Here is a 23,422-nt window from a genome sequence, read left to right as displayed (position 1 = left end):
GCTTTGGTCCTTGGGACTCCAGCTCTGCTTTGGTGCCAGGTCCACACCGCCCTGGAGGGGTGCTGCTCATAGGGGAACGGAGAAGAAGGAAGCAAAGAGTCAGGCAGAGACTGGATCACCAGCTTGACCTTCACTGCTACTGCTTCTCCCCGTCTCCGTTACTCTGCTATCATTCCCACAGAGCCCTCTAGGTATCTGCGAGGACCAGCAGTGACCTACGAGAGAAAGCAAGAACTTTCTATCTCAGGTGCATGCAGCTCAACTTGTTTCATGCTACACAGGCCTCAACTTACCCTGGGTCCTTATGAAACGAAGGATTTATTTTTCAATGGACACATTTCGTGACTTGAATTATTTTTAGAGAATGATCAGTAGATTTTCCCCCATCCCTCATTTCCAAATCAAAATGTCCTACTGTGGCATGAAAAACCAAACCAAACCAAACCAAACCAAATCCTCTGCAAATATCTTTTATGGAAAAGTTTACCCAGTACATTTATCAACGCCGTAGGATTTAAAAGATAAAACAGATCTGGAGTTTGCACAATACAGATTCTTTTTGGAAATACTTAATAAAAATCAGATGTGCACAGAAAGGAGCCAAGTTTTTAAGAACTGCCAAGATCTAGACATTTCAGGCCAACTTCCAGGCTTACCCTAAATTCAGAGAAGCCCCAAGGCCCCGCGGCATGACCCACTTACGCTGTACTGCCATCGTAGCCACACGGCTTTATTTCTAAGGTATTATGGTCCAATTAGCATAATCTTCTGATAAGAAGTACTAACAGTCTAAATTAGAAGACAGAAGCCCATGTCAGTGGTCTCTGAGACTGCTAATCGACCGTGGCTCTAACCTGCTACAGATATAAGAGGAGCCTGCATCTTTTCTACAAAAGATATCTTTTAGGAATAGAACTGAAAAAGAACTTAAGCTTCCTTTCAGGACTGAATCAGGGTGGATTTACAAACTTGGAATTTTTACAGCCTGTGGGTTGGAGTCGATTGCTTTATGACTAAGCCTTCTCCTTACATAAACATTTGGGGGGAAGAAAAGCCATGTTTAGCCTGTGAAGCTGAAATTCCTTCCTCAGCCTTGCTCAATAGAGAGAGAGTAAAATTAAAGCATAATGTTTAAAAAGAGAGAATAGAGGACAACATCAGGTATCTGCTCAAACTGATCTCCTGTACCCGCGCATTCACCGGCGTAAAACAGGCCATGGAAACGCCAACAATTAGCTTTCGCTTATAAAAGGTTACTATTAGTTGTGCAGGTGTTTACCATAATCCGTTATAAATTAATCTCAAAGGGAAGATTCAAAATTAGAAGTAAGCATTATTTCCTGAAACCAGAAAGAAATGACCCTATTTCTGGGGTCAGCTCAGTATTAAAAATGGTTTCTGACAAATTGTAAAACTTCAGCCTTTCACCCAGTCAACCTTGGGAAGTACTGTTGACAAAGTTCAACAGCCCAAGGAAATCAATTTCAAAATGGCAGCAGAAAGTACTGGAAGTATAAAGGGTGCTGTACGGAAATTCAGAGTGGCTTCCCAAATTCCATGGATTTGGTGCTAAGCGAATTCTCAGGAACTATTTCTGTCTGTGTCAGGGTGCTGGGATTGCAAGTTATCACCTTCCACTTGGACCGGGACTGGTGGGAACGATGGCCAGTGGCCACCACCTGCAATGCTCTCAGGAGAAGGCCTGTCCCCTGGGGAGAGCTCGTAGCTCATGTGCATATGACGGGGTCTTCTGATTCGCCTCTGGGGAAAAGAGGTAGCAAAGCATCCGAATAGCAGGACCAGCAGAGAAGATGCCCCTTACCTCTCACTGTTCTTTTTGCCACTGGAGGAACTGCTGGTGGATCCCGTGCGGTTTCGGTTTCCTTTGGAATCCCCATAGCTTTCCCTTCGGCCGCCAGGAGATACTCGCTCGGAGGAGCTGGTCCTCTTGATGGTACTACAGCGAGATGTAAATGACAGTGAAATTCTCAACAGAGTGATTTTATTTTATTTTACTGCTGAGTATAAAAATACATTACGGAGGACATCATACTTCCGCATGGATATGGAAGAGATTGGCTCTACGTTCCTAACTATAGAATGTCTGTCGGTCTCCGTCTCTGTATGTACGTCCGTATGTGTTCCTAACTGCAGAATGTCACTTGGGACCAACACCTCTGCTAGTTGCCTTTGGAACTGCGGCAATTGGTACAGTTCAAAGTCACAGCAGAACCTGAGAGGGAAGATCTCCAACAACCCCATCTTAGAGACTCCAGCGGCTTCACAGGAAATATCCTGCCCTGGAGCGGGCTCCAGTCTCAAACAGTGGTGTTTAACCCGGGGTGACGCCCCCAGAGGACATCTGGTGACATCTGGAGACACTTTTGATTGGCACCGCTGGGGGTAGGGGGCTGCTCCTGGCATCCAGTGGGTAGAGAGGATCCAGGGATGCTGCTAAACATCTACAACTCCCAGGATACCCTCACGACAGAGAACAATCCAGCCCCCAGAGTCAGTAGTGCTGAAATTGAGGAACTCTGGCCTAAACTCTGTCCCACACGTGGGACAAATGCACACAGGACGCCACTGGTGATGACAGCAACATTCCACCCCAGGTACTATGCCTCTGTTTGGAGGTAGCACCCATACTTGCATGGGGAACTACCAGGGGGAACTAGACTGGTTGGGGGCCTGGGGGCAGTGTCTGGGAAGGCTTCCTGAAGACTGTGAGTGTCTGGGAGAGATGAAATGAATGGCTTGAGTGTGTTGTGATTACACGGTAGGGAAGAGACTGTTCTAGGAAGAAGGATGGCCCATGTGGCATTAAGGGGTGAGTGAGCCAGGGCAGGGGCTGCAGGTACACTGTGCCACTCCTGGACTACATACGTGTATTACAGGCAGCCCTGCTACGTTTTATCCTCCTCGCTAGGCCATACATCTCTTGGGACCCTCTCTCATTGATCGTTCTTAGGTACTTCGAGAGCCTGGTAAAGAAGCATGATACTTATTCAATGAAAAAGATACTTATTCCATGAAGCAGTAAACGGGAATGTCACACTGTGCAGCTGTCACAGGAAGGGATCCGAGGTGCTCTAAGGTAGCACCTGCTCTGCAAGAAGGAAGGAGAGGGCAGGCTGGCGGTGCCAGTCCAGGGCTGGGGCTGTGGGTGGAGGGCCTGCCCTGGGGGCGTGGGAAGGGGCGGCAGAGAAGGCTGGAGAGGCGGGAGGAGGAAGCCAGGAGAGAGGGGCCAAAGGCGGGAAGAAGTGGGGTGTGGCCAGCGCAGGGGGTGCAGGAGAGGATGGGAATGAGAGAGGAGTGCCTGGTGGCCCGCCGCGCGGAGCACGGCCCCAGGGAGGGTGCACGTCAGACCACACTTCAGCCAGGAGGACACGGGAGCCGAGGGACCTGAGACCAAGGCTCTGCTCCTGGGAGGCGTGGGGTGGTCGGAGCCCCCCTTCCTCCTAATGACACAGAGTAGCCTCCACTCACTCTCCTTCCCCATCCTCGCCCCCATCCCTCGGCCGGCTTCAGCCCCTTTCCCTTGGAACCACCCATCACTCCGCAAAGAGTCTCTTAGCATGTTTTTAAAAACTGAATGGTGTATCAGCTTTTGAAAAGCCCTCTCGCGCTCTGGGTGAGCGAACACAAATAAAGTGACCATGATCGTGATGACAGGAACATGCTTCCTGCACAGGCTTTTCGGTAGCTGAGGAAGCTCTGGCTTTACAGCACCAGGACCTCACAACCGGGATCTGGACGGGCATGCCTTAAGGTCAGAACGTGCATTTTTAGAACGCTCAATTTGGGGACAAGGAAATTACAGATCTTAGGAGAGCATTGCATTTCGGAAATTTGGGACTGAGGTCTAAAAATGATAGAAAGCTTTGTGCTTAAAGTCCAATCTCTTCCAGAGACGAGAAAGAGCATGCTGGTTTAATTTCGTGGGCTCTTTCCCTGCCAAGCATCCAGCGTGGGGCCCGGAGGCGCGCTGCCTGGCCCCTGGCGGCCCCCTGGGAAAGGAGCGGCCGCCGGCCCAGAGCGTCACCCACACCGTATCCCTTAGGGAAGTTCATGGCAAGTTCACAGCAACTTAGAGACTTGTATTAAACACTCGTACAGAGCTGAAGAACTCTGACTGCTAATCAGTTATACCCGACATGAACCGACTTTTCTAATAACGCTGGGCTTGGCGGCTGGAAGAGCTACCAGGGGACACCAGTGATGGAAACATGGAAGTAGCAGGTGGCAGTGATGGGCCACAGATGCTAAGAACTTCATGGCTGGCATCTGTTATTCAATCTAGTCCCCTGAAAAGCATTGTTATTGCCCTTATACAGATGAGGACACAAATCCAGGATGCAGCAGCTAGTCTGGGGTTACTTCGCTTCTTGTTCTCTCTGCTGGGCCTCCCACTCAGGATCGTGTACAGTTCATGAGACACCCACGCACGCGGGTGTGAGGGCCTGCTGAATGTCTAAAAATTCAACAAACATCAATATTTAATATGGTTACAGGATGTAAGGCTCTACCAACTGAAGAGCTTTATACTGGGTGTTTACAGAACCTAATGCTCCTGGGCTAGAAAATAAATCTAAGTACCCCTCACCTGTGTGCCCATCTATTTAGTCTGCATGCAGCCAGGAGACTCGCAGACCTATGTAATCTACGTGTAAGAGGCCCAGAGACAAAGTGGAATAAACCGAGAGCGACAACAAAAGGGTGGAAAAATATTTTGGTAAGCTTCAATAAACAATAGAACACACACCACACATCAAAATGGAAAATGTGGGATCCCTAGGTGGCGCAGCGGTTTGGCGCCTGCCTTTGGCCCAGGGCGCGATCTTGGAGATCCGGGATCGAATCCCACGTCAGGCTCCCGGTGCATGGAGCCTGCTTCTCCCTCTGCCTGTGTCTCTGCCTCTCTCTCTCTCACTGTGTGCCTATCATGAATAAAAAAAAAAAAAAAAAAAATCAAAATGGAAAATGTTTCTGTCTGCATCCACAGACTTGGATATAGCTCTTCCCAGATATTTGTCATTTGCACATTTGCATTAAAATGTTAAGCTTTTTTTTTTTTTTAAAGTACTATTGTTGTATACATAGAAAAAAAAAACAAGATATTTCCTTTTGAGAGCCAAAAGCTCTTATGAATTAAAGAGGATTTACCAAGACTCAAAGTGAAGGACACAAAATAAAGCTTGAAGACCAGACATTCACAGGATCAAGGGCAGCTGGAAGGAGTAATACTGTATACTCACTGCGAGAAGCCTCCTTCAATAACCAGCAGGGAATATCAAAGAAGTTATGTTCCCTCTGGACAGCAAGGGAAAAATACTGCTCTTCATCTTGAAAGTGGTGGAAGAACTGGTTTTTGTGAGACCGTATAGTAATGGGAGTACATTTTTTAGCACTTACAGCAAGGAAAATATTTTTGGCGTAGAAATGCATGGACACCATCACCTCTTCTTTTCCCTTCTGGTCTCTACCCCCACTCCCAAAGCAAGAACCTTCTCAGTTCTGAAAATACAATGGCTCTTTATACTACATTACATACCCATCCAATGGTTTTTACCAATTTAAACTAAATTTTAGACATAATATCATTTCTGCAAGGGTGACTGGTGGCAAGCTCTCTTCTTACCGTTAGATAGTAACTCTAAACAGAATAAGCTACAAGTATGTCTTTTTTCATCACGTGATTTGGAATCAAGGATCGGTTTTCCAAAATTTTGCAAGAAGAGCCTAAACTTTTACCATTGAAAAAACTCAAATCTGACAGGTAGCTCTTGTGTATGTACAACCAGAGATTTTCTGATGATGTCTTCTGTAGTGACAGTCGGGGCGATGACACTTGATTAAAACAATGATCCACTCAACAAATACGTATTAGGCATTGACCGTACACTGGGTGCTGCGCTCAGCACTCATGAGTCCACATGGGACCAGGACCGATCTGGTGCTTGTCCTTAAGTTACAACTCTCGCAGGAGATCACTCACTTCAGTGATTACAAAATGCTCTTATCTCCCTCTCTTCCGCTGTATCTTTGTGGCAGAAACCGAGTCATTTTCTAGGGAAGCTGGTGATCTTAGAGAATCTGACATCTTCAGAACAAGGTTTTCTTCTACCATGTGAAGCCAGCTACCTGAGCCCAGAGGGGTGACAGCATCACTTGGACAAAGGGATAGGTCCCAAACCATCTTCCTCTGTTCAAAGGCATAATACTTCCATCTCTATTTTGCTACAGAAACAGACTCGAAATGTGAGTTTAACGCCTACATTTCAATGGATCAGAACGATAAGGAAATATATCAGAAGTAATACTAATAAAAACCCCAGAAAATCAGATTTCACTTTTCTACTTTTGAAATTGTGTGTGGGTCCAGCACTGAGCGGTGCATTTCCAAATGGGTATTTCTAACAAGTATAACCATTTTTCCAAAGGACTGTCAGCTGTTATTTTGGAAGTGATAGATGTTTTCCACCCTATCTTACACTTGGAACAGAGCTTTTTTTTTTTTTTTTTTTTTAATAATGCTCTGTTTTGTACCAGTTTTGTTCTTTTGATCTCTCTTCTCACAGCTCTGCCCTATTGTAAACTTCTACTTAGGAGCAGAAAGAATGAGTGATTGTCCTTGTTTTGAGCCAGTGGAAATGTTATTCTATTGTCAGCTTCAGCATCCCCACTGAGCAAGGTATGACCTACAATGTCTTCCCCGGATTTTCTGCCTTTTTTCCTTTGACTAATGGAAACAAAGCTTTTCCCAAGGATTCCAAATCAAGCCCCCAATCGAAGTCTTAATTGGCAACACAAAGCACCGCCGCTGGGCGCTGGACAATTTCCAAAGGAGATTTTGTTCTTAAGCACTAGGCTGAAAAAACCCCAGAGAAAAGAAAACAAACATATACCCATCCGCACACTGCAGATGCCCCAACTTGGTTAATTTGGAACTCTGATTACAGAAAAATTCCCGCGTGATTGTAAACATATTTGAAATGTCCTGGAAGCAATTTTAATCCTAATATTCAGAATGCCCAGCGTGCTTCTTGCTCTTTTCAGAATTCTCTCCTAATGAGAGATCTATAGGATCTTGACCACAGAAGAATAATTAGATGCTACTGTTTGGGTTTCCAACGTCCAAGTGGATGGGAACTCATATCCATGGAAGCCCATAAAAGCCAGAGAAAATAAATGAATCACTTATGTTCTACCCTGAAAACCAAGAATCTTGGACACTCAATCTAGAAAACCATGCATTTCTGGTTGGCTGCTTGACAACAGTTTATCAGATGAACCAAATTGATTATTCTGCAAATTAAAAAAGTGTCTACAGAGGCCTTAGAATATTCTGGAAGGAAGGTTATTGTTTAAATGTTAATATGCATACATGTACACATGCACACAATATGATGGCTACAAATAACCAGCCCTCCTCCCTCCGTCCCTCCCTTCTTTCCTTCCTTTCCTCCTAAGAAAATCCTGCTATGAGCAGTCACTAACCATGAGTCCTTGCATTTAAGGCTGACACAGGGGGCAGAGGACCAGGCCTCTCTGCTCACAGCACATGGCCGGCTCTGTCCCTGGAGTCCAGCCCCTGCTGCCCCTTACTCTCAGGCAGTCCTATTTCAGACTTGATGCCAGGAGTCATTGCTGCTCCATCAGCACTCATAGGGGCATCTCAGAACCTCATTGCTCCTGATAGTAGAATGCAGAGAACGTGGAGCATGCAAGAGGGATTATTTCCAAACAGTAATTATATCAAGCATTTTTTATGAGTTGATGTAAGTGCTGACCTGGACACCTTGTGGGAAGCAGCCTAGCACCGTAGAGTTAGGAGTGTGAGCTCTGGATGCACAGAAATCTGGGTCTGAGCCCTTTCTGAGCTCTGTGCCGTGGGACCTGTGGAAGTTACCACACTTCTCTAAGCTTCAGTCTTCTAATAAAATAGAAATAATAATATGTACCTTGTGAGTCATTCTGAGGATGAGTGATACCAGGATTAAAAACCTGGTACTTCATAGCCTTCTTGTCATTGAAGAATGACTTTTGCTGTCATCACTGACTTATAAGGGGCTCGAGGTATGCATCTGATTCCATAGCCCAGCCTCACTTCTGCAGTCAGTTTCAGAAAACTCATTCCCCAGCCTTACTCTACTCTACCCTGAATAAATATTACAAATGCTAGAACTGAAAATATAAAGTGCTGGGAATTCTAGCGATAGTGCCAATTAATCCTATGAAGTCTAAGAAAACTGTGAACAGTCTATAAAGTGAAGGGCATTACTATACTACACCAAAGTTACTTTGGACTAAACATGAGACTTCTACAAAATCAGAGAGCAAGAATGCTAGACATAAGCTCTCATGTAATAAACTGATAACTAAAAATTATATTTGCATTTTAATTTTTACTTTTATTTTTTTGCTCTGAAATTTTTAAAATTTTACTTAGATTCCAAGTATAAGAGGTATAAACAATAAAATTCTATTTTATCCAAGAATAAAGGGAAAGAATCTCCTTTTTTGATTACTAATTTGCTCCTTTTTAAATTTATTTAAAAGATTTATTTATTTATTTAAGTAGTCTTCACATGCAATGTAGGGCACAAACTTATGACCTTGAGATCAAGAGTTGCATGTTCTACTGACTGAGCTAGCCAGGCACCACAATAATTTGCCATTTAAAAAAGTCACTCTTTGGGGGTGCCTGGGTGGCTCAATTGGTTAAACACTGACTTCAGCTCTGGTCATGATCTCAGAGTCATAACTGAGCCCCACATTGGGCTCTGCACTGGGCATGCAGCCTGCTTAAGATTCTCTCCCTCCCCCTCTGCATGAGCTTGTGCACGCACACTCTCTCTCCCTCAAAAATAAAATAAAAAGTCATTTTTGAGATGAAACATCTCGCTCCTGATCAATGGGTCAAAGAAGAAATCACAAGGGAATTTAGAAAATATTTAGAAACATAAAAATAAAAGCAAAACATACTAAAACTTATGGGATACATAGAACACAATACTAGGAGGGAAGTTTTATAGCACAAAAGATGTACATTGAGAAGGAGAAAGATCTCAAAACAACCTACCAACAATCTAACTTTCTGTCTCAAGGAACTAGAAAAAGAGAAACTGAAACAAATGTTAGTGAAAGTAAGGACCTAATAAAGATTAGAGCAAAGATAAACAAAACGGAGAATAGAAGTCTAGGGAGAGGGCAGCCCGGGTGGCTTAGCAGTTTAGCGCCGTCTTCAGCCCAGGGCATGATTCTGGAGACCTGGGATCAAGGCCCACATTGGGCTCCCCTGCATGGAGCCTGCTTCTACCTCTGCCTGTGTCTCTATCTCTCCCCCTCTCTCTCTGTCTCTCAAGAATAAATAAATAAAATAAAATCTTAAAAAAAGAAGTCTAGGGAAAAAACAATGAAACTATAAATTTCTTTTAAAAAGGTCAACAGAATTGACAAATCCTGTTAGACTAAGAAAAAAAAGAGACCCACAAACTAAACTTAGAAATGAAAGAGGGGATATCCCAACCAATGTGAAAGAAGTAAGAAGATTTCTATGAGACTACTATGAGCAATTATATGTTAACAAATTGGATAACCTAGAGGAAACGGATCAATTCCCAGAATCGTACAACCTACTAAGACTGAATCATAAAGAAATAAAAACTCTAACAGACCAATAACTAGAAGGAAATTGAAGCAGTAATAAAAAAATCTCCCAACAAAGAAAAGCCCAGGGCCAGATGGCATCACTAGAGAATCCTACCAAACATTTAAAGATGAATTAATACCAATTCTCCTTAAAGTCATTCAAAGAATTGAAGAAGGCAAGGGGTAATTCTTCCTATCTCATTCTATGAGGCTAGCATTACTCTGATACCAAAACCAGACAATGAAACAACAAGAAAAACTCTAGACCAATATCCCTGATAAAGCTTGAAGCAAAAATCCTCAACAAAAATACTATCAAACTGAATTCAACAACATATTAAAAGGATTTCAGGAGTCCCTCCTTATCCACAGGGTATGCGTTCTAAGACCCCCAGTAGAAGCCTGAAACTGTGGATAGTACCAAACCCTATTTATACAGCTTTTTCCTATATGTACATATCTATGATAAAGCTTAATTTATAAATTAGTCACAGTAAGAGATTAACAGCCATAATTAATAATAAAATATAACAGTTGTAACAATCTGCTGTAATAAAAGCTATGTGAATGTAGTCTCTGTCTCTCAAAGTATCTTATTATACTCTACTCATCTACAATAAAATGCCTATGCCACGATAAAATGCCTATGTGATGGGATGAAGTGAGATGAATGAGGTGGGCACTGTGACATAGTGTTAGGCTACTATTGACCTTCTGGTGATATGTCAGAAGGAGGGTCATGTGCTTCCGGACTGAGGTAGATCATGGGCAACCGAAACTGTAGAAAGTGAAACCTTGGGTAAGAAGGCACCACTCTATGTACCACAACCCACTAAGATCTATACCTGGAATACAAGGATGGTTCAACATATGAAGATCAATGTAATACAACACATTAACATAATGGAGGACAAACACCACATCACTCTTTAACTGATGCAGAAAAAGCACCTAACTCAACATTCTTTCATGTTAAAAGCTCTCAACAAAGGGGCACCTGGGTGGCTCAGTGGTTGAAGGTCTGCCTTTGGCTTGGGTCATGATCCCAGGGTCCTGGGACTGAGTCCCTGCAGGGAACCTGCTTCTCCCTCTGCCTATGTCTCTGCCTCTTTCTGTGTGTATCTCATGAATAGAGTCTTTTTAAAAAAACTTCTTAGCAAATTAGAAATAGAAGGAAATTACCTTAACATAATAAAAGCCATATATGAAAAGCTCATAGGTAACACTATATGCAACAGTGAAAGACAAAAAGCTTTTCCTCTAAGAACAGGAACAAGGCAAGGAGACCCATTTGTACCACTCCTGCTCAACACAGTACTGGAAATCCTAGCCAGCACAATTAGATAAGAAAAAGAAATGAGGGATCCCTGGGTGGCGCAGCGGTTTGGCGCCTGCCTTTGGCCCAGGGCACGATCCTGGAGACCCGGGATCGAATCCCACATCGGGCTCCCAGTGCATGGAGCCTGCTTCTCCCTCTGCCTGTGTCTCTGCCTCTCTCTCTCTCTCTGTGACTATCATAAATAAAAATTTTAAAAAAATTAAAAAAAAAAGAAAAAGAAAAAGAAATGAAAGGCAATGACATTAGAAAGAGAGAAGTAGAGTTATCTGTGTTTGCAGATGACATGATCTTACATGTAGAAAACCCTAAAGATTCCATGCATATAAATATTTTTAAACTAATAAACAATTTTAGCAAAGTTGCGGGCAAAAATCAGTTGCATTCCTATACACCAACAATGACTAACACACAAAGGAAATTAAGGAAAAATCCTATTTGGTACAGAATCAAAAAGGATAAAATAGTCAGGAATAAATTTAACCAAGGAAGTGAAAGACTTTTACACAGAAAACTATGAAACATTGCTAAAAGAAATCAAAAGAAGACATAAATAAGTGGAAACACATCTTATTTTCATGGCCTAGAAGACCTAATATTGTTAAAATGTCTATACTACCCTAAATGATCTATAGATTCAACAAATCCCCTATCAAAATGATTTTTTTTTGCAGAAATTTAAAAAATCTTAAAATTTAAAAGGAATTTGGAGGGACCCCATATAGCCAATAGTCAAAACAACCTTGAAAAAGAAGAGCAAAGCTGGAGGCCTCAAACTTCCTGATTTTAAAACAGGTTACAAAGTAACAGTAATGAAGTTAGTAAGGTGTCTTTATTAGCACAGAGACAAATATAGATGAATGAAACAGAACAGACAGCCCAGAAATAAACCCTTGAGTATGTGGCCAAATGATTTTCAGCAAAGGAGCCAAGACCACAGGACAGCAAAAGGACAGTCTTTTTCAATGAATGGCAAAGGGAAAACCGAATATCCACACATAGAAGAATGAACCCTTATCTTAGACAATACACAAAAATGAACTCAAAAGGGATTAAAGATCTAAATGCATGACCTAAAATCATTAAACTCCCAGAATAAAACACAGGGGAAAGTTTCAGGATATTGCATTTATCAATGATTTCTTGGATATGGCACGAAAATTAAAAATAGACACTTGGGACTACATCACACTTAAAAGTTTCTGTGCATCAAGGAAACAATTAATAGAGTGAAAAGGCAATCTATGTAATGGGAGGAAATATCTGCAAATCATATATCTAATATGGAGCCACTTTCCAAAATATATAAAGAAATTCTACAGTTTAAGAACAATAACAGAAAAACAAATAATTTGATTAAAAATGGGCAAAGAGGGCACCTGGGTGGCTCAGTTGGGTGTCTGTCTTTGGCCCAGGTTGTGATCCCACATTGAGCTCCCAGCTCAGCAGAGGGTCCACTTCTCCCTCTCCCTTTGCCCCTCCCTCTGCTTGTGTGTTGTGTTCTCTCTCAAATAAATAAATAAATAAATAAATAAATAAATAAATAAATAAAATGAGCAAAGGACCTGAATAGACATTTCTCCAAAGGAGATACACAAATGGCCAATAAACATTAAAAATAAAAAATATGCTCAATATCCAGCTACCCAGCTGGCCAGTCAGTAGAGAGTATGTGACTCTTGATTTTGGGGCATGATCACGAACTCATGAGTTCGAGTCCTATATGGGGCATAAAGATTACTTTAAAAAAAGGATGCTCAATATCACTTATCATATGAAAAATGCAAATCAAAACCACAATGAGATAGCATTTCATATCCATTAGGATGGCCACTAGCAAAAGAACAGAAAATAACAAGTTTTTGGCAAGGATGAGAAGAAATTAGAACCCACTAACCTTGCACTGTTGGTAGGTATGTAAAATGGTGTGGCCATTATGGAAAACAGCATGGCAGTTCCTCAAAAAATTAAAAATAAAATTATCTTATGACTTAGCAATCCCATTTCTGGATATATTCCCAAAAAAAAATTAAAAGTAGGATTTTGAAGAGCTATTTGCACAGCCATATTCATTGTAGCATCATTTATAATAGCCAAGAGGTGGAAACAAACCAAATGTTCATTAACAGTTGGATGGAAAAAGAAAATGTGGGGTATGTGTATGTTTCTGTATTATGCAGCCTTAAAAAATAAGGAAATCCTGGGATATGCTACAATATGGATGGACATCAAGTGTATCATGCTAAGTAAAATAAGGTGGTCACAAAGGGACACATAAATACATTATGATTCCACTCATATGAAGTATCTAAAGTAGTCAAAATCATAGAAACAGAATGTAGGAAGGTGATTGCCAAGGGCTTGGGGTAGGAATTACTATTTGATGGGTAGACAGATTTGATTTTGCAAGATGAGAACGTTCTTCAAACTGATGGTCACCAGAGGGGAGGTGAGTTGGGGCTGGGGGAAGTAGGTAATGGGGATGAAGGAGGGCACTTATTGGGATGGGCACGGGGTGTCATATGGAATGGCTGAATCACTATACTGTACACTCAAAACCAACATAACACTGTGTGTTAACCATACTAGAATTAAAATTTAAATAAATAATTTTAAAAGGAAACAGAAGAAAGATGAAAAAGTTCTTGAGATCTGCTGTGCAATGTGTAACAGTACTTGACACTACTGAATTGTACACTTAAAAATGGTTGAGATGATAAATTTAATGTTACGTGTTTTATAACAGATGGCAATCTGAATCCTAAAATAAAGTCAGCCTTGGCAGTCTTCGACATCTAGACGGGGGAAAAAAAAGATAGTCCATATCCACTGCTGCCAATTAGAATCCAGAAGGTCACTTTACATTGATTAGAAATAATTGATTCAAGCAAGTATTAGATACGAAATGAGGCTAAGGATTTCAACATTTAAGTTTTAAAATGCCCTGCAAAACCAATTTTCTTAAAATTCACAAACAATAAGTACATGAAGCTCTATCTGATAAAAATACAATGCAAATTCGCTTGTTGAGGGATGGTATAAATGCTACATATTTGAAAGAGAAGATGGGATCTCTATGTCTTCATCGAAGTCACAACCCAGCATCTGATCTAATGCATGCGAGCCCACTGGAGGTGCCAGCATGGCCCAGAGCACCTTCCTGCTCCCTGGCCTGGCCCCTGTAAGTAGTTAGTACCATAATAAGCTCTATAGCTTCTATGGTTGGGCTCATAACAAGTTCAGGGGTAGCACTGCAGAAGGATTTCTTTAAGGTTTTCTAGACTATACCACCATCAGGTATTTAATTTTCTAGAGCCTAAAAAGTTAGAAAAGTGGCCTGGCATATAAGATACAAAATTTTAATATCCCAATCATGAAATTAGAGAGATGTTAAGAGCAAACTATGCTCTATCAGACAGACAACATTAATATCTAGAACTTTGCAGTTAAGCACCATTTAAAAGTAGGAGCTTATCTGAATTTTATAGATAAAAAGTTAAGGTTGGTATGGCAATCTGAATTTTGCTCTGTGCCAAGTATGAAGTTGGGAAGAGCATTTTTTTCTTTTTTTTTTAAGAGCATATTCATTTTTACACAGGTGACACTCTCATTTGTATTTTCAAGAGAACTCTAAGAGAAAATACAAAATGGCACACCATGGTGTTAGCCAATGAGATTTCAAAGACAGTAAGATTTAGTCTAAAAACAGCAGAATAATAAATTCATATAGGTCCTGAGAGGGCAACACACCAAATGTTGTACTTTTACAAGTTTTAATTCAGACAAGAAATTAAGAGGTGTCATATAAAAAGGCAATGTTTATTTTAAATCTGAGATGGAACCCCTTTCAAAGTTGGGTTCCGGCACTCTGTACCTACCTTTTGGTTGCAGCTGGCACAGCAGTTTCTTTCCTGGCCCCGGAGGGGGATGGTAGAGAGCCACTAGGTTTCTTTGGTAACACGGTGCCATTGTTGACAGTGGTCCTTAAAGGCAGGGTCTGTACCAGTGGTCTTGCTGTAAGACAAGCAGAAACGCAATCAGAACTTTCCCCTCAGTCAACGTAACTTTTTATGGAACTGAAGACAGGTAAGATAGAAAAGGATATCAATTTTAAAATACTGGCAGAACTGGCAAAGGTGCAAAGAGAATTCAGCAGAAATTTTCAACCAAGGTGCTGGAACAATGAACCTAGACAAAAACCTCACCCCTTACGCAGAAACTAACTCAAAATGGACCAAAGACCCGAGTGTAAAGTGCGAAACTATAAAACTTCTAGATGATGAAAACATTGGAGAAAACTCCATGTGACCTTGGGTTTGGTGACTTTTTAGATACAACACCAAAAGCACAATCTATGAAAGAAAAAAAAAATGATTGCTTGGCCTTCATTAAAATTATAAAAATGTTTGCTCCGTGAAAGACATTGTTACAAGGATGAAAAGACAAACCACGAACTGGGAGAAGATATTTGCAAATCACGTATCTGATAAAGGACCTGTATACGGAATATAAAAAAAGAATGCTTAAAACTCCACAGTCAGAACACAAGCAGCCCAATTAAAAAAATGGGCAAAAGATCTGAACAGACACTTCACCAAAGAAGATCTACAGATGGCAAATAAGCATATGAAAAGATGCTCAACATCTTTTGTCATTAGGGAAATGCAAATTAAAACAATAATGAGATATCTCTATACACCTATTAGGGTGGCTAAAATCCAAAAAACAAACAAAATAGCAATTGCTGGCCAGGATGCAGAGCAACAGGGACTCCCATTCATTGCTGGTGGGAATGCAAAATGGTGCAGCCACTTTGGAAGACAGTTTGACGGTTGCTAAATATAGTCTTACAATATGATCCAGTCATTGTGTGACGTTAGGAATTTAATCCACTATTTGAAAACTTATGTCTACATAAAACCTGCATTTAATATTTATAGCAGTTTTATTCATAATTATAAAAAATTGGAACCAACCAAGATGTCCTTTAATGGTGAGTGGATAAACAACCAGACAATGGAATATGATTCAGGGGGAAAAAAAAAAGCAGGGAAGCAATCCACGCAAGGACAAGGATGAGTCTTAAACCCATGCTGCTCAGCGAAAGCAGCCAGGCTGAAAGGCTACATTCTGTAAGATTCCATTTATATGACATTCCATAAAAGGCAAAATTACAGAGACAAAAACCAGATCGGTGGTTGCCAGAGGTTGGCCAGGTGGGGGTAGGGGACCGAATAGGTAAGGTGCCAGAGCAGGGTGGTAAAAGGATTCTGTATGATGCTGCATGGTGGCTATGTGACACTGTGCATCTGTCAAAACCTACAGACTCTTAGAGCACAAAGAATGAACTTTAATGTATGAAAACAAAAATCAGGGGATGGGGGAACCCATGAGGGATAAAAGAATCAAACTATACTACAAGTATGTGCTATAACCTCACGGAAGGGGGCAGGTGGGAAGGTGCGCGCATCTAAGCACTGTGCTTGGGTCTGTAACGTTGTTTCCCACAGGGCATGGTCAACACCTCTGAAACCACTATCATGAACCCTAACAGTGAACAATTAAGTAACAGCATGGAGGATGGTGGGGACCAGGCTTCTCGCTGTTGCACAAGGAGGCTACAGACATGCAAGGGTCAGGAGGGCAGGTTGCTGAATGGGCCAGGGGGTAGGAGACCTCAGTACAAGCAATGTTGAGCCTAATATAGCTACAGATAGAAAATTATATCTATGTATGTAAACATGGGTTAATATAAACACATTTCTTATTTTTTAAGATTTATTTATTTATTTTAGAACGAGAGAGAGTGTGCATGAGTGGGGGAGGGGCAGAGGGAGAGAATCTTCAAGCAGATTTTCCACTGAGTGGGGAGACTGACGTAGGGCTCGATCCCACGTCATGAGATCATGACCCATGAGATCATGACCTGAGCTGAAACCAAGAATTGGACGCTTAACTGAGTCACCCGGGCGCCCCAGTATAAACACATTTCTTAGCTCTGCCTTCCGAGGGTACTGTAAACAATGACACACCCAGCACCCAAATCCTAGTTTATAACACGATCCCATAACAACAAAAGAACAAGGACTTCTTGAGGGAATTGCCCTAACCTGGGGTAGGGGCAGGGCACGTACTTGAGCTTACAGTATCTTTACTGCCAGAGATTAAGGAAGTGCTCAAAAGAACCCCAAACCCTATACTGATGGGGCCAAGTCAAAGGAACCCAGGAGTCAACTGAAAGAGCTCCCCCAGTAGCCGGAGCTGGACAATTTCAGCAACAAAATACATAAAGTAGCACTGGATTAGAGCCTAAAGTATAAAATATCCACGAGTCTATGCTGATGTAATTACTGAGTAAATGATTAAATGGGCAAGAAAAGATACATCTCCTGTGCAAATTCCAGATAATTTATGTAGGTATTTCATCCTCAAGGACATGGAGCACAGAGGCACCTGGGTGGCTCAGTTGGTGAAGCCTCTGCCTTTGCTCAGGTCCTGGGATGGAGCCCCGGATTGGGCTCCCTGCTCAGTGGGGAGTCTGCTTCTCCCTTTCCCTCTGCCACTCCCCCTGCTTGTGTTCTCTCTCTCTCTCTATCAAATAAATAAAGAATGAAAATGTTTAAAAAAGAAAGGAGGTAGAGCACAGTCCTCTACTCCATGAGTGTGGGCAGCACAGCGACTGCCTTCTGCACAGTCCAGTGTGGAGGTGGGACGGAGAAGTCATGCCAATGTGGTCAAGGCTGGCAAACTCTATCCAGGCCAGCGTCATGGTGATGAGTCATGTCGACAGTTCGCACTCTGGATAGGATGTGACGGAAATGCACTGTACCTCTACAGTCCTCCGGACCTACTCAGCACACCCAAGTTGAAGGACAATGGATTATCTGATCAGGGCTCCTCAATACTGTCAAGGTCATCAGAAACAAGGAAAATCTGAGAAAATGTCATGTTAGAGGAGCCTCGGGAAACAGGATGACCGAATGTAATCCTGGATGAGATCCTGGGACAACAGAAAAAGGATGCCAGGGATAAACAAAGGAAATCCAAATAAAGTGAGCCTCCAAGTAAAAAAAAAAAAAAAAAAAGTATCACCAGAACTCCTGGGTGGTGCAGATGATTAAGCATCTGACTCTTGATTTCAGCTCAGGTCATGACCTCAGGGTCATGGGAGGGAGCCCTGATTCGGGCTCTATGTTAAGCGTGGAGTTTGCTTGAGATTCTCTCCCTCTCCATCTGCCCTGCCCCATCATGTTCTCTCTCTCTCTCTCAAATAAATAAATCTTTTAAAAAGAAGATAAAAAACAAAAATTTCTTAAAAATGTCATCATTGTGGCATACTAATGTAAAATGTCAATCACTGGGGAAACTGGGTGCGGGGTAGATGGGGACTGTCTGTACCATCCTCGCAACTTCTCTGTAAACCTAACACGATTTTGAAATCAAAAAAATTATTTGAAATGCTAGCAGAATTTATTTGAAATGCCAGGAGAATTTATTTTGTGCATCACAGAATTAAACCGGCCTCAATTTAGGTTCTTAAAGACAATGACAAAACTGCACAGAATGCCAAGGTTTTTTTTTGTTTGTTTTTTAAAGATTTTAATTATTTATTTATTCATGAGAGACACAGAGAGAGAGAGGCAGAGACACAGGCAGAGGGAGAAGCAGGTTCCATGCAGGGAGCCTGACGCGGGACTCGATCCCAGGTCTCCGTGATCACGCCCTGGGCTGAAGGTGGCACTAAACCGCTGAGCCACCTGGGCTGCCCCTGAATGCCAAGTTTTTAACACCTCAAAACTTTCTAGTCCCTAAGGCAGGGGAGCCAGGCTTCCCTCTTTTTTCAAATGTGACAGAAGATGGCAAAGGGCACAGGCACTACCCCCAGCCAGAGCACCACACCTCCCGCCACCTCCCGTGCTCTGTCCTTCCCCACCTCCGGGGCACCTGCCCACTAGCATGATCCCGGGGTCCTGGGATCAAGTCCCGCATTGGGCTCCCCGCATGGAGCCTGCTTCTCCCTCTGCCTGTGTTTCTGCCTCTCTCTCTCTGTGTCTCTCATGAATAAATAAAATCTCAAAAAACAAACAAAAAAACAAAAGTCCTGATACCAAGAGAAGGCATTATGTTAGCATTTCTGAGTCACTATGAAGTTTTTATGTTTTCTTGCGTCATAACTTCAAAATTCAGTCTCATAATAACCTAGTTCTGTCCTTCTCCATAAAGGGCACCCAGGGCTCTGGAAGCTCATGAAAAGGCCAACTGCACGTGGCAGGCTCCCCACAGGGGGTGACAGGTCTTGTCTATTAAGCTGTACTAGAGCATCATCAAAAGCACACAGAATTCTTAAAATTCTGATGAGAAATCAGGAAAGGAAAACAGAGGATGGAGCGGGGGCATGGTGACCGCCCTCGGAGTGACAGGAAGTCGCAGAGACCTCGTTAGTGCTATGCACCCAGCTGGATAATGTCCTTGGGTTTTGTCGCCACTGACGTCAGCAGCAGCACCACCACTGCCAGCAATGTGCCTACTAAGTGCTTATTTTGCACACGACACACCTCAGCAGGTTACTTCCACGTTTCCACGTCTAGACATGATTAGCCACGCAAGGAAGAAAGGCGGCCGCCATACAGGGAAAATTCTGGAAGAAAAAAATGCCTCCTAAGGTCCAGCGTGAACAAGCACCAGCCTGGATCGTGAGCACGGGAGGACATAAGAGCAGCTATAATGAGTCATTTGCAGACAAGCGATCTTTAAAACCGACAAGAAATAGCACAGGGAAAGGTTCAAACACAATTTCCCGCTCATCAGGTGCAAAGATAAATGACTCCTTTACTTCCACATGACACTAAGATATGAGACATTCTTCTGGTTCATAAAAGGGATTTTTTAAAATGACATTTTAATTGTTCCTAGGGGCAACACAGAGACACGTAGCACGAAAGAAGAATTCCTCAAATAAAAGGAGAGTGAATGATAAATGGTATGTATTTAGAACGCACTCACTGGAGCGCTACCAGGACGGTCGGAATCTCAGATCTCAAGGGAGACTGAGAAGCAGAGGAATGAGCAAATCAGACAGGACGGCCTCACTCTCGGGTCGGCTTACTACAGGGCCTCAGAGAAGTCCCTACCTTTCCGAGCCCTGGCTTCTTTGTAAAGGAAGGACAAGAGCATGCAGTCTGCAGGGCTGCTGGGAGGATCTGGAATGAGGAGTGGGGAGCTCTCCGCAGCGTGTCTGGGATGCAGAGGCCTGCGAGAGGCGGGAGCTATTATTCACGGCTACACCCAGATGACCAGATGCTTTTGGACATCAGGGTGCAATCGAGCCCCTGGAATGTGGTGTGAGAAGAGTTAGTGTAGTGTTTCAGTTATGGTTAGAGGCACCTGCAGGGGGATCGGACCTGCAAGTGCCCTCAGCCACGTCCAGCAGACACAGGAGGGGCCGAGGAAGACCCCAGAGGGTCCTCTTTCTTACTCGTGCCTGGCAAAGTGAGGGATGCAGGGGATATAGGGGTAGGACCTCAGGTCTGGGCGTAAGGGCCAGGGCGCTAGAACCAGTGTGTCCCCGACAGGCAGTGACCTTAGGCTTCAATTTTAGTCCAAATGTGCTCTAGGGATGTCTCTTCCCACCCTGAAATCTGATCTTAATTCGTGTGGGAAGAGTGTTCTGAGTTTCTATGACTTTGCCACCCAGAGTAAGTTCATAGAAAGACCCAACCATGCACCAGGGAGCTGAGCCCCAGGGCTGAAGGGGACAGGCCCTAGGTCTTGCCATACGGGGAGGATTTAAGGCCAGTAGTTCCTTGGTTTCCTATTTAATAGAAGGTCCTCAAGAAACTGCCAAGAGTTAAATTTCCTGCAAAATGACTCTAAGGCACAGTAACTAAAAATCTTAGGCTCTAAGAAAAGTTATTTGCAATCTTAGGTCTAAAACATTCACAATGGGGCAGCCCCGGTGGCTCAGCGGTTTAGCATCTCCTTCAGCCCAGGGCATGATCCTGGAGTCCTGGGATCAAGTCCCATGTCAGGCTCCCTGCATGGAGCCTGCTTCTCCTTCTGCCTGTGTCTCTGCCTCTCTCTCTCTGTGTCTCTCATGAATAAATAAAATAAAATCTTAAAAATAAAATAAAATAAAATAGAATAGAAAAAATAAAATAAAATAAAATAAAATAAAATAGAACATTCACAATGAAGCCTGAAATGAAATTTTTTTTTTCAGTCTTTCTAGGTAGTAGGATTGGAATACCCAGACTTCAAGAAGTACTATCTGTGGGGCTCTTGGGTGGCTCAGTTGGTGAAGCCTCTGCCTTCAGCTCATGAATCCAGGGTCCTGGGATCAAGCCCCATGTAGGGCTCCCTGCTCAGAGTAGAGTCTGATTCTCCATCTGCCCTTCCTACCACTGGTGCTCTCTCAAATAAATAAATAAATAAATAAATAAATAAATAAATAAATAAAATCTTTGAAGAAAAAAAAAGTACTATCCATGATGATATATTTTCAAAACTATAGTTTTGAAATATAGAAATTTGAGTCTAGCAAGTCCAACCTACCAATGCTTATTATTATGAGTTACAACCTAAAGACCAAGCCGCCCTTTTCCCTCACATCATAGTAACAACTCAATGTGCAATATCTGGTAAGTAGAATTTTAGAATTTCCCATTAGATTTCAGAATAAATTTAATTACGCAAAGCGTGACATGTATGTGGTTATGTGTAGAAATCCAAAGTCTAATTTTAGCATATCTGGCCATGTGACTCTAGAATTCCTAATTATCCATTTATTTAATTTTGGTTTTTTAGAGAAAAAGAGAGAGAATCCCAAGCAGACTCCACGCCCAGCACAGAGCCTGCTGAGGGGCTTGATCTCATGACCCCGAGATCATGACCTAAGCTGAGATCAAGAGTTGGCTACTTGGGGCAGCCCGGGTGTCTCAGCAGTTTAGCGCTGCCTTCAGTCCAGGGTGTGATCCTGGGAACCGGGGATCGAGTCCCACGTCAGGCTCCCTGCATGGAGCCTGCTTCTCCCTCTGCCTGTGTCTCTGCCTCTCTCTCTCTCTCTCTGTATGTCTTCATGAATAAAAAAAATCTTTAAAAAAAAAAAAAGAAAAAGAGTTGGCTGCTCAACCGACTGAGCCACCCCGGTGCCCCAACTGGAAGGAATCTATTTATAGGTTTCATGTATTTTTTAAATTTAATTTAATTTAAGTTAATTTAATTTTAGTAGGGTCTACACCCAGTGCGGAGCCCAATGTGGGGCTTGAACTCAGGACCCTCAGATCAAGACCCTCTAATTATCCATTTCAAAATGTACAAGATGTCCACGTTTGAAACTGGAGGAGGCACACTGCATCTGCTAAGCTGTAAGACAAAGTGGGTAATTACTTAAGTAGCGTGGAAGATCCTGTTGCTGACACCTGGCAAAGTCACACATGCTCTCATCCTCCGACGAGCAGTCCTGTTTCTAGGAATCTGTCTGAGTCTAAGACACACTGGAAACAATGCAAAAATGCCACATGCACAAGCTCAAGCACTGCAGCATCAGCTGTAAAGCCAAAGACCACCCACAGGGACTGGGTGAGCAGACCGTGGGGCTCCTCCCCCCGGGGTGCACTGGGAGAGGAGTAAGGGAGATGTCTCTATGCCGCAGTGAGAAGAGCAAGGTCCCGGACAGTGTGCGGATACATCACTTTTATCTGCTGTGCCGGAAGCCCGAGGACTTACAGCAGATTAAAATCCTAACTCCGCTTACATAATTTTAAAAAGGTCTTAAAATGATCAAACTACACATGAATCAAGTTTTAATATAGCATTGGCGGTCAGATGAGGCTAACCCTGGTATCATGGGTTATTTGAATTCTGGGGCATGGGTCTGGTAATATAAGAATCCTACAAGGCTGAAGAGTCAATATAATGGAAATATATATGGGCAGAAAGGACATTAATGAACTGATTATGAAAAATCATTTATTAACAACCCAAGTGTCCATCAACTGATGAACAGATGAACAGGATGTTGCATCTCTGTGCAACAGAGTATTATTCAGCCGTCAGAAGGAATGACGTATCGACACCTGCTATGGCACGGATGTACCTTGAAGACACGCTAAGTGAGAGAAGACAGCGGCAGAAGGCCCCAGACTGCATGATTCCTTTTATACAAAATGTCCACAACAGTCACATCCACAGAGTCAGTAGATTGATGGTTGGGGGGCGGGGGGCAAGGGGGACATGAAATGCTATAATGGGTATGGACTATCTTTTGGGGTGATGACAATGTTCTGAAATTAGAGAGTGGGGATGGCTGTACAACTTTGTGAACATACTAAAAACCAATGTTTTATACAGTTTGAAAGGGTGAATTTTATGTTCTGTGAACTATATCTCAATAGGCTGCTATAAAGAAGTTATTTATTAGAAAACTGGAAAAAT

The 23,422-nt window shown here is 42.7% G+C and overlaps 1 protein-coding gene across 4 annotated transcripts in view; it reads right to left on the bottom strand.

Annotated features, from left to right (window-relative positions):
- EML1 (EMAP like 1) overlaps positions 1-23,422 on the bottom strand; it is a 189,069-nt gene that overhangs the window by 48,558 nt on the left and 117,089 nt on the right. For all 4 annotated transcript variants that reach the window (XM_072839905.1, XM_072839907.1, XM_072839908.1 and 1 more), the window contains exons 3-4: positions 14,869-15,004; positions 1,823-1,957 (exon numbers count right to left, since the gene is read on the bottom strand). In XM_072839905.1, coding sequence (XP_072696006.1) covers positions 1,823-1,957; positions 14,869-15,004 — 271 coding nt within the window. The remainder of the gene's footprint in view (positions 1-1,822; positions 1,958-14,868; positions 15,005-23,422) is intronic.

Source organism: Canis lupus, chromosome 9 (assembly GCF_048164855.1).
Source record: "Canis lupus baileyi chromosome 9, mCanLup2.hap1, whole genome shotgun sequence".
Lineage (NCBI taxonomy): Eukaryota > Metazoa > Chordata > Mammalia > Carnivora > Canidae > Canis > Canis lupus.
This window is presented reverse-complemented; position numbering and strand designations above follow the sequence as displayed.